The following is a 12717-nucleotide window of genomic DNA, read 5'->3' on the forward strand; positions in this document are numbered from 1 at the left end:
TGTGAGGGATGGTGATCTTTCACTCACTTGTAGTTTCACATTAGTCTGCATTGGGCTTTGCACAGTTGTGTTATATGCTAGATCTGAGTTAGGATTTTAGTTGAATAGAAAAAGTGTATTTTAAGTTAAAGGGATACTCCACCCCAAAATGAAAATTTTGTTGTTCCAAACCTGTACACATTTCTTTGTTCTTTTGACCACAAAGAAAGATATTTGGAAAAATGTTAGCAATTGACATTTATGGGACATCATTGACTACCATAGTAGAAAAAAATAAAATTATGGATGCACGATAAATTATCGGCCATTTCAGTATTGGCCAATAAATGGTCATTTTAAATGTTATCGTATCGGCCGATAATAACATTTAGGCCGATGCATTATAGCCGATAGATTATGAATCATTAAAACCCAGTACAGCACTGTCTTGCTCTAGGTACAGAATGTTGATGTGGTGGCAGTTGTGGCCTAGTGGTTAGAGAGTCGGACTCGTAACCAGAAGGTCACGGGTTTGGTTACAAACATTCTTCCAAATATCTTTCTCTATGTGTTCATCAGAACAAATTAATTTAAACAGGTTTGGAATTACTTGAGGGCGAGTAAAAGATAACAGAATTTTCATTTTTGGTGGAGTATTCCTTTAAAGCCTCCTCCTCACAGACCTGCTCTAAATGGTGGTCAGTTTCCTTTACATTTATATTTACTTAAAATATATTAGGGCTTATCGCGAATAATCGATTCCAAAAGAAATGTCTGTGTAATACAGTAAATATATGTTTGTGTGCTGTGTATATTTACATGTTTATATAAATGCATTTGAATATTTAAAATGTATGCATTTATAAATATTATATAAATATAATTTATATTTTGTATGTATATACACATATTTCTTAAATACTGTATGTATTCATGATTAATCGATTTGACAGACCTTATGTTTTTAAGGTAAATATAAATAGATCTTTTTTATATTTGGGTAGTTGACAAACCGTACATGTGTCCTACTATGTGACAGCAAAAATGTAAAAAAAACTAACAATGAATATAAATCTCTCTTATGCTGTTTTATATTATAATTATAAATATAAATAATATCTAATAACAGTTTGTTTTCTACATTTTTACTGTCACGCTGTAGGACACATGTACCGTTTATTTGTCATTTACCCATTTGTATGTTTTTATTTGAATATCACTGCTGTATCATGAGATACATATTTATAAATATCGAATAACTCTGTCTTCCACACCCTAGTATTTTCGAAAATGCTTTGCTCTGTCACACTGCATGCAGGCATCGTCATTTTGTCATGCATACTTATGATTGATTTTGGGGGGAAATTGTGATGGTTGTTTCCACAGCAACATACAGTACTTTAGGCATCGGCCAAAATGTGTGTGAGCCTATCCTTTAATTACCTTTCTGTTCAGATGAACAACATTATAAACAGCAAAGGCAATGTTTTATATTTTAAATGATAAAAACAGTTATATTTAACATTTTTATATTGACCAAGTCATGCATATTAAATCACCCCATGCTTTTTGCAATATTCATTTTACGGGCTGAAACAAATGTTGTAATGGTAACACGTTCAGCTCAACAAGCTGTTTTGATTGCCTTGCATGAATTGTCTTTTATTCTTTTCTGTTATTCCAGCATGTGGTTCAATACTCACCGGCCATTTGAAAAAAATATCTCCCTCTTCCAGAAAACAATTTGCGAGCTGCAGATTTTTATGCGAGGGCTATTGACTCATTTCATTTGAACAAGATAAACACTCCACAAACACTTTCATCCAGATTATAGCATGTTGTTGCAGGAGGACAATGGCCAGGTGGAAGCGAACGGCCATGATAACAGCACAGAAAAGAAGCAGAAGTGAGGAGGAGAAGCAGACAGAAAGGAGCGAATGGGAGTGGGTTAGTTGCACGGGTAACATCATACTAAGGGAGACACAGGAGCCTGTTGCTATGCCAACGCAGATGGGCCACTGCATTTCAATGCAGACGTCCGCAGCAGGCCTCTCTACGTCAGACAGCGCTGTGGAAATGATGGAGCGCATTAGCATTCTCGGAAAATAAATGTTTACATGCAGCATACGTTTGCTTTAAAATGCCAGCACCTTTGGGCTAAGGTTGCTCAGTCCCTTGATCTGCGCAGTAGGTGCACTATCCCCCTACCTGTTTCATATTCAAATGCGCATCATTGACAGGAAAGTGGGACTTCTCACCGAGCCATTACTGTCTGTCGTTCTATCTCTTGGTTATATCAGCTGAATAAATCGTCTCCTTCACAAATTGAAGAGTGAATGAAAAATTGATGGTTGTGGGAGGCCGAGTGCTCGACGAAACCGCTTAATGTAAAAAATCCTCAATGCAAAGTAGCACGGCATTACACCGTAATAGAAGTATGATACCGAAATCAATTAATATTTAATGATTATTTCTGGCTGTGTGCTTGTTCCTTTTAGTTAAGGCTGTTGAGCAAGAAATATGATTGTAAACACAGTGTAAATGCCTCCATTTCACAGCAGAGCAGCTCCGCAACCTTTTTCTCCGTGCCGATCATTGTTTCAACATTTGTTAACAAGGTGTGTTGCACTTTAATTCTCGGGCGGTTGCATGCTCCCTCGCTGTCTGTTGATGCAGTTGGTGCTTTCGATTTACTCCATTACTTGCCAGTTTGTCGGTAATTTCATCTTCATTTTTCAAATTTGAGAAGTCGCTGTGGCATGAACTGTTATATGAAACAGATGTGACAGTTGACTAGTGACAGACAGAATCATGGGAGAGGCGCTTTTATGGGCGTTTGTGGCTGAAATTAGAATGAATGAGGCGAAAGAATGCCATTTAAGGTGGGAAAGATACGCTATAACAGATGCCGGGAAAGTCAGGATATGAGGTCATTTATAAATAAAGGAACTTCTCTTTATGTGTCTGAAAGTGTGAGAGGCCCATAAATGATGGATGATTTTCAAAGGCGATGCTCTTAGCGGATGGGCATCATAACACGAGGTGTCACCTCACTGGACCAGGTAACTACTGAGTCTGACCACTGACAGATGGATAAAGAGACCGAAAGCTCAGCTTTGTGGTTGATTCTCACGAAATCTTGGCTTGCAAGATGTCAAACAAGATCAACAAATTGCCCTTTTAGGCATTAAAACAAGGTCTGTCATGTTTAGATGCATTCATTTTATAACTTTGCCACAATTTTGAACATCTTTTTTAAAATAAGACCTTAAAAATGTCATTACCGTAACTCCCTAAAAACGTTTTCTTTTCATAGCATGTTTTGCTAAAAAGTCATGATGTCTAAGCAACTTTTTATTCACAAACATAATTAGATATTAATTAAGTATATTGTCATACTGTTGAACATTATTCATAATTTTTTTTAAGTTGGAAACTACCCATTATGGTAATGATAACCAATATTCTCGTGTAAACAGAGAATATTACAATTCTTTACTTATAGAAATATAAAAAAATCACCCATGTGTTGCTTTTTGTGATTTCAATTTAAACCAAACATCTTTTTTGAGCATCTTGGCATGACGTATTACCACTTAGGTTCGGGAAGGCATATTAAATGTTGAATTATTTAAGTTAGGGAAGGTCATTTTCCCAGAGCTGTTAATTGTTAAAAAGCCTTTGTAGCAGCTTTGCAGAGTGCAGATATTTCTGTCATTGTGCTTTCCTTAGATCTCATCTCTGTTTATCACTGTTTACTGTTCCCCTGTGATTTTTCTTAAAGGCTCCGCACAACGCTGCTCTTTCACCGCTCTCAGGAACAAACTACTTTTCATCATCTCCGTCCTTTCATTTGTGATTCTTATGAAATGGGCTACACAATGACTAGTAACTCCCTGATACAATGATCCATTCTCCAGCCGTGTTATCTGGCTAATAGAGTGCAGTGTTGGCCGATGACGTTACCGTGGTAATTGTCAGGGAATCGCACAGGAACATCGGCGAGAACAATGCCGCCGTAACTCTCCTCACTATAATCACAGTCTGCCTTTGTTTCACAGAAATGAAATGCATGCGCAATGAGAGCTCAGACACGGGCCTGTCTCTTTAAATATGAAATTGTTTTGCCATCGGGCTCCTCGGAGGGACATTTCGGAATTTAGAGGAAATGTTCTTCCTTTTCAATTAAATATGCCTTGAATGCACTTCAGTTCACCGGAGAACATTCAGCTAATTTGACACAATCTGTGCGATTCCTAAAGGTAATCATGATCTCTGTAAGATGAAATAAGTAAATGTGTAAATGGAGTGCCGGTGCTTTTTCAATATAGAGTTTCCTCATGCATGAGCTGTTGGTCAAATACCTCCGGTCTGCTTTGCTTTCAAGCTAACGCTTATAAAATACTAAATCAGACGTGGCGGTTTGCTGGATGACTTGCTGTGACTTTGTTGGCCCTCGTCTGGGTTTGCAAAGCAATATCTGATTGTCTTCGGAATTTCTGCTCGGCTCTCTATCACATTAGTCGGAGTAAACAACGGCAACTGCAGCGTGATTACAAGAACGCAAACCGCCGGATAATGGCTCCCGCTTTGGTGTGTGTAATTGATTGGTATTGAGCTGTCAAGCAGCATGCATTATAACAGCGCTGAAATTCAGGCCTGTCTGTTAGCAAGCCGATCGACTGTCTCGGACGGGTTACCTACAGCAGCCTGTGCAGCGCGCGCTTTGCAGAATTGATCTTGGGACCTGCCGGCTTTTATGAGACATGCCCTCGGTGCTTTCCTATCTCTCTGTGCTGTTTTATGAGACTGTGGCTTTCAAATGCAACATTTATGGTTGTTACTGCTATAGTAATAAAACGTATGATCTAAGGAATGCTATCTGCCAAACACTGAATATGTGCTCCATTCGGAGAAAAAGCATTTTTTTTTGTTAGCAAGTGCCTTTCTGGCGCTTGTGCCAATTGAAATGCTTTTTTCCTCCCCCTCTCCTTTTCCTCTCCTCTCCTCCCTTCTCCTCTCCTCTCCCCTCCCCTCCCCTCCCCCCCCCCCCCCCTCCCCCTCCCCCCTCCTCCCCCCTCCTCTACCCCCCAACACCTCCTATTGCCCTCCCCTGAAGAAGTGTGTGTGTTTATTTTACCTTCCTATTTTTTTCCTTTGGTTTCCTTTGAATTTGGCATCCGTGTTTGCCTCAGGATGTCTGTCACAAACTGCAGTCAAACGTTGTGACAATGCTTTTCGTTTCCGCCCGTGCCTTTTTTATGACCCTCTTATTTCTTTTTCCCTTTTTTCCTGTTTCTTTCCCTCAAGGTCTGGCGCACCTGACGTTAAAGAGCCAAGGTATGGGGCCCTTCCCGTTTTTTTTATTTCTCCCTCTTTTTCGTACCTAACCCTTGCTTCCATTGAATCTAAAAACGAGGTCATTTGCCCCTTTTTCTTCCATTTCTTTGTCCCGTTGGTGACCCTTTCATTCTCTGCTATCTGTGTGTTCTTCATGTCCGTCTTCTCACCCCTGTCCTGTCCTCTGGCCCAGCCCCAGGAGCAGCTCCTCTGACGGCCATTCCAGCAGCAGGTAACGCTCTTATGCTCTCCCTCACATGTTTGTTTTGGTCCTTGTGTCGTGCGGTAGCAAACCGTACCCAGAATGCACAGAGCCAGAGCTCTGCTGTCATTCTAGCTGTTTGGCTGTCGATCAAATAAAAGTAAATAGTTAGGCATGTTCTTGCTTTTATTGCTGTATTTCCACTTGATTATTACGGGTGTGTGCTTGAAATGCAAATAATGTACCGTTTGAAACATTCCTTGTCTTCTTTCAGCCAAAGCATCTCATTGTAGCGCCTGATAACTGTCATCACTATTACTATCTATTATACACTTCACATTCCTTTATCGGCGTGTACTTGGAATTGCAGTGTAGTCAGGCTAAGCTTTAAAACGGCAATGATTTTTATAAGGGTAGCCTAGCGTGGCATGGCTTAAAACGCAAAAACACTTCAGTCAGACTTATTTATCTAGCGAGTTTAGATGCCGCACCCTCCTCGCCTGCCGCAATAACAGAAGGCAGCTTGATTCCATAACCGACCTGTCAATCTTAATTACTTCCAGTGATTACAGGCGTGTGCGAGATAAGCAAAGTTCCTCTAATTGCGTGATTTGCTAATGAATGGTTCATGAAACTCATACAAAGATGTATGTCTTCATCAGAGCGCTCCGCTTACTAGAGTACATTGTCATTCGATCTGACACAGGATTTAGAAGAGGACGTGTTGTATGTTTCAGACAGGATAAACGCGTCTGAATGCATCTGGGTCGAAATTGAGTTTTGGATTTGAGTTTGCAATATGTTGGCTACACACTTACACAAACATTTTGTATTGCGTTTATTTATTTCATTCTTTATTTTAAATACAGATTCCAAACCTAGGCAGCTTAACTAGGAATGGACAGTTTTTTGTTTTGTTTACTTGGTTATTCGACCGATATTCCATCTACGCTAATTTTCTTGCGCTATTTTTCAGCATCTCACTCATTATTGCATTATTAAGACCTTGTTACAAAAATGACAAGGCGGCAACAAAGACTGTCTGCCCAATCAAGGAAGCTTAAAAGGCAGCACATTTATTCTTCCATCAGATTCTGTCATTATCTTAAGAAGCATGAACTGCTCTTTATTTTTGCTATGAATGCTTTACTGTGTACTTTCAAAATACGGTGTGTCAAGTAAAATAATTGTCAAAAGTCGTGTCTACATAAAATCCTTTATCAGATACTGTGTTCTGTTCTATTCAGTTATGCTCTCTCGATCTGAAAAGTAGATCGCTTCTTAAGCATGTAAATGGTTTGAAATGTTTTACATAGGCAGCAACACAGTGTACCGTACAGACAGCGCACTATTCTTTTGCATGTTGCTATGCTAACAATGTGATGCTCTTGCACAGTTGTTCTCAAACCGTTCCGTTGGAAGGCCCCCTTTGCGTGCATCGCTTTGTGTCCCCCAAAAACGTACATTTTAATTCAACTAAAAACATATTCCATTATACAATGCTGGAACATCAATTCTTCTGGTTAGTGCTGTTATTTTCCTGATGTTTGATTGCACAACATTTATATGATAAATGTCTATATTTCATAAAATGCCACAAAAACTGTGGCCCCAGGATCCCCCCCAGAGGTTCACGGCCCTCAGTTTATAAAAATGCCTCTTTTCCAAAACAAGACGTAATTATGCTGCCTGCCTTTAAAAACAGAATCCGTCAGGAATGCACCTACCTAAATGTGCCTTAAAACTCAGACTACACTCGGTACAAAAAAAAAGGTGTTTGAAAAGGTTCTTTGATGCCATAGAAGAACATTTTTGTTCCATAACGAACCTTTAACATCTGAAGAACCTTTCTGTTTCACAAAAGGTTCTTTGTGGCGAAAAAGGTTCTTCAGATTATAAAAAAAGTAAGAAAGAGATGGCTGATTTGACTGAATGGTTCTTTTTGGAACCAAAAATGGTTCATTTATGGCATCGCTGTGAAGAACCTTTTAAGCACCTTTATTTTTAAGAGTGTAGGTTTTAAAGTCTATAGCGATGGATTACAGTATGAGCATCTCTGTAGAACAGGCTCGCTGCCTACCTGGAGTAATATGACCCCAGCTGTCGGCAGGTCCTTATATTATCCAGATGAACTGAACTGCACTTCTTTTCAAAGGATCGGAGTGTTTCTTTGGCCCTGGAGTAAGCTGAGGTCAAGACGAGAGAGAGAGCGGAGGATGAGAATTCTGTCCCTGTGGGCTCAGATGTGTAATGGAGACTTTTAATTATAGTGTGGGCGGGGGGAGTTCCACCCATCTTTTTACTTATTAGCTACTAATGAGTAACCCTAATTACTTAAAAGGATGCAGGACAGTAGTAATCTTCAGTAGACTTTATTTGCACTGCACCTTTAAAGAAACAGTTCACCCAAAAATGACAATTGTTTACCCACCCCATGTTGTTTTGAAGCAGTATGCTGGGCTTATTTTCTCTGTGGAACACAAAAGGAGAATGTGAAAGGATTATAATGCATTTTTAAAAGAAAATCTGCATTATTAAATCTGCATTTTAGAAATATGCAGATTTCTCAGTAAAATATGAGTGCTTGACTAAAAAAAATCTTTAATAAGAGTCCATGACTCCATGATTTCAAAAGAACAAAACTTGCAACGTTTTAGCAAATTTTATTAATAATTCATGTATAATGTATGTTATATAAAAAATGTTTTTTTACACTTTTATGCATGAATTATGACAACCTCAGTCAAGATGTTATTCTAGTGTATGTGTCTTTATTACTCTTAAAGGGACAGTTCACCCTAAGCCCACCCTCGTGTTGTTCCAAACCTATATACATTTATTTTTTCTGATAAACACAGGGAAAGATATTTGGAAGAATGCATGTAACCAAAACGTTCTTGGCCACCTTTAACTACCATAGTAGGAAAAACTTTTTTGTTTGTTTGTTCTGTTGAACACAAAAGATATTTTGAAGAATGTAAGAAACCAAACAGTTCTGGGGCACTTTTGACTACCATTGTCATTTGTCATACTATTGTAGTCAATGAAGAGATAACTGTTTGGTTACAACAACCATTCCTCCAAATATCTTTTTCTGTGTTCATTAGAACAAAACAAATATAAAGATTTGGAACAACTCAAGGGTGAATAAATGATGACAGAATCTTTATTTTTTGGGTTAACTGTCCCTTTAAGGCATGAAAAACACATGCACATTGGCACATTTTTTATTTTTCACTGCACACTTGAATGGACATCTAAAGGGGTGACAGTGTAAAGCAGGGGTATTCAATTAAAGTTCCAAGAGGTCCGGTCTTTATATTTTCTTCCAAACGGAGGTCCGGACAATATGGTTTTTGAAGAGAAGTAAATATTTAATCAATTTAGCCCAGTTCGATATACTATACTGTATAAAAGATATTATCCTTCATCAGGCCATTTATTTTATATTTTGATATCCACAGTATGTATTGTAGGCTCTGTGGCTTTCGCATTCATTAGCTTACAATGCATGGTCCATTTTGGATAACGCGTGCGGTCAGCGGAGTCTCGCGGTGCAGATGCATCTGTCACAGACCCCGCGTGGCGTGCACTCATATACACAAAGGCGCGCAGTGGTGCGGTGTTTACAGAGGTTGTCCTTCATGAAAAGCGACTAGCGTCTTTTTGGATAAACATTAGCTTTCAGTGAGTGGAAAAATGTCTCTCTCAGCGTCTTCTCTGTTCAGTGAGCGGCAGAAGCAGCACATTCATGACCAAACAGCAGCTTGTGAATGAGTGAGTACAAAACACCGTGTGTTACAAGTAGGGTTGCACGGTGTACCGGTGCTACGGTAGCATCGCGATGCTAAAGCTTCAAAATACCCGCGATGCCTCTCTATTTTTGAAACGTTAGTGCCGTAGTAATGTTGCATATGTGCATTAATATTCATTTGAACACTTACATCTGCCTTTTTGCGGTGTTTATCTCCTAAATGAACGCGTGTTTTGAATGACTCGGACGAGATAATGATTCATAGCGTTAGATTAGGGTTTTGAACGAGTTTGTTAAATGATTCACTAACTCAGTGGAAGATTGACGCCACCTACTGGCCGTCCTAGTTCTCCATTTAAAGTAAGCCTGATATTTCCCTCTATAAAGGCTGCTGTATCAATGAAATTTGTCCCATATTTGAATTAGTTCCCAAGTGAAAAACGATCTAGTGTACTTTAGTATTTACTACAGTAAACTACTAAAACTCATACACACTAGTGTTTTTGAGTCTTACCATAGTAAATATTTAAGTATACTAAAGTGTTTGCTACAATTTATCCAATTACTTCAGTTAATACAACAAAATATTCTAGTGCAAAAATTATCGATTTTTCTTTTATGGCAAAAATCATTAGGATATTAAGTATAGATCATGTTCCATGAAGATATTTTGTAAATGTCCTACCGTAAATATATCAAAACTTTATTTTTGTGAGTAATATGCTGTGCTAAGGACTTCATTTGAACAACTTTAAAGGCGATTTTCTCAGTATTTTTATTTTTTGCACCCTCAGATTCCAGAGATTTAAATCGTTGTATCTCGGCCTAATATTGTCCGATCTTAACAAATCATATATCAACTGATGGCTGATTATTTATTCAGCTTTCAGCTGATGTAAAAATCTCAATTTTGAAAAATTGACCCATAAGACTGGTTTTGTTGTCCAGGGTCACATTTGTCTGTAATTATCATTTTATGTCTGACAACAGAAACATTCAATATATAAATGAATATAAACAACAACGGCTTTATTGGGCATTCAATTGCATTAAAATATTTTAAGTTCCGAGAGTACAGCGTGAAGTACATCACGAACATGCTAATTACCACGTATCACCACCTTGCACCATTAGTGACGGGTAATAATAGATTATGACAGATTTTTTACGATCCTGTCCGTCAAAATGACGGACAATAAAAAAGTCTAGCGCAACCTCTGCTGAAAACATACAAACAGCAAATGTAATGTAACAATTAAAATGCTCTCTTCAAAACAAAGTTACTTACTAAATTAGCATTTCCATGCCATTCACACCAGAACTTCTATCTTTAAATAATTTCCCAATTAGAACGTTGTTCATTACAAAATGTGACCCTGCTTGTGAAAACCCAGCAAAAGTCTTTTTACTGTTTTCTACATAAAATCATCCTACAGAATATTCTGTGAAAATATAACAACAATATCTTGAATATTGACTGAATAATGCCATTTTAAAGATTGAAATCTTTTGAAATTAATCTTTGGTTATCTAATAATTTATTCGATTATGACTCTTTAGCCTGGGTTTTCACAGGGTCACAAATGTTCACATGCTGATCAATAATACTAATGCTAAATGTAGATAAAAACGTTATGGTTCATAAAATATCACAAATCTGGTTGAAAGGTTGGAGACATATAGCGAACAGTGAACAACCTGACATATAAAAATGCTTTAATATTGCTGCATTTTGTTTACTTTTGTGTGTCCATTTACCTGCTCTGCGTGTTTGCACTACTGTTGTTAAAATAAGCATGTGTCTTCTTCTGCTTTCATGCGGCACGCGTCTTTGGCGGGAGAGAAGCAGCGCGCGCGGAGCGGAAAGGGTTCAAACGAAGCGCGTTTGGCGCTAAATAAAGATATTAGAGGAAATAGCAGCAAAAGATCAATTACATAAATGTTCCTGAGAGCGCGTGTGATGTGATTCTCCGTTGTGTAGACGCGCTGCTCAATTTAAACAACCAAAATAGTTAATTGAGTATAACTGAGGATGACTTTTATAGGATAATGCAGCAATGGTTGATGTGTAACTATGCCATCAAAATCCACGCATAAACAATGTCGTTGAACATTTTGAATAGCTGAGCACTGTAGTGACCCAATGCATAAAAACGTTAAATGTTTGAAACACACACAATGCAATCTTTCTTAGGTGTACATAAGACTTGGTTTATGTCCAAAATTGATTCATCAGATTGCTCCACAACCAATATAATAGTAACAGCCTTAGTTTTTACAACTGTGGTAGGCAGACTTAAATAATTAATATTTCAAATCATTTCTGTAACTCAGCATGGAGCTTTCTAATAAAACACATTCCCTCATTGGTATGACATTTCATTGTTCTCACATAGCTTGTGACCAAACCTGATGACCATATTGATGCATACGGATTCATAATTTTGAGCAGACTTGGAACATTGTTCACAGGTCATATGATGCACTTTTCCGTGGCTTTTATGACCTTTATGGGTTTTGACATATAGGTTTCTATGGACTTTCATTGTTTGATATGACATGTTGTGTTTCACAGAAAAGCATAACCAGCATACAGGTTTGGAATGACATGAGGGTGAACGGAAAGAAGGACAAAGAACTTTTAAAACTAGCTCAGAATGGCACACGAGATGAGACTGCATGATTTTTTTCTCCTCCCTTTTTTGTTTGTTTTTGTGCCGGAGCTCTGTACACTAATGCAGCCCAGGCCAATGCTGAAGGGAGAGGGGTTCATCTTTCTCATTCTGGCCTCTGGCTGTGCTCGCAGAGCAAACGTGTCAAGATTGATCAGTCGCAGAGAAAAAAGGGGTTCTTTTTTGTCGCCTTTCCTGGGGTTTTATATCGACTACAAAAACTAGAGCTTAGATACCGGGCCTGATATGCATTGCTTTCCGACGTTTTTAACTGGTTGTTGTCAAGAACTATGTCAATAAAGTTCTGTAAAATGGTCTAAAGTGCCATTTCCTTAAAAAAAGTCATTAGTCATAATCATTAAGCAGGATAGTATACATTCAGTATACATTCATTAGTAAAAAACACAATCTACACCTATTGTACATACTTAGGCCATATTACCGTGCAATATTATGTTTGACAAAGCAATGTGCATAATTTAGTAGATATATATATATATCAGTTGTATACATCTTTATTATTGTTTGGTATCAGATTAAATTAGTATGACATGAATTATATTCTAATATGCATCGATAAATGAAAAGATTGATGTCTGCGAAAAGTTCCCAGTAGATGCTCCACCATCAGAGGTCTGTATAACACAAAAATGAACATATGGAAACGTTTTTTTACAGCTTTTTCTTCACTGCTTGTGAAAGTTCCCTACAGGAAACCGCCATAACCTTATTCAATGCGTCTATTCACCCAAATCTAGAGTAATGAGCAC

The 12717-nt window shown here is 38.0% G+C and overlaps 1 protein-coding gene across 17 annotated transcripts in view; it reads left to right on the plus strand.

Annotated features, from left to right (window-relative positions):
* Positions 1–12717, plus strand: part of nrxn2a (neurexin 2a) — a 316441-nt gene that overhangs the window by 57762 nt on the left and 245962 nt on the right. For 9 of the 17 annotated variants that reach the window (XM_057359543.1, XM_057359542.1, XM_057359541.1 and 6 more), the window contains exons 4-5: positions 5290–5319; positions 5513–5551. The exons of 2 other annotated variants lie outside the window; for them this stretch is intronic. In XM_057359543.1, the coding sequence (XP_057215526.1) occupies positions 5290–5319; positions 5513–5551 (69 nt within the window). The remainder of the gene's footprint in view (positions 1–5289; positions 5320–5512; positions 5552–12717) is intronic. 6 more of the 17 variants (XM_057359544.1, XM_057359546.1, XM_057359545.1 and 3 more) reach the window with 2 other exon arrangements.

This window comes from Triplophysa rosa, linkage group LG19, assembly GCF_024868665.1.
Source record: "Triplophysa rosa linkage group LG19, Trosa_1v2, whole genome shotgun sequence".
Classification (NCBI taxonomy): domain Eukaryota; kingdom Metazoa; phylum Chordata; class Actinopteri; order Cypriniformes; family Nemacheilidae; genus Triplophysa; species Triplophysa rosa.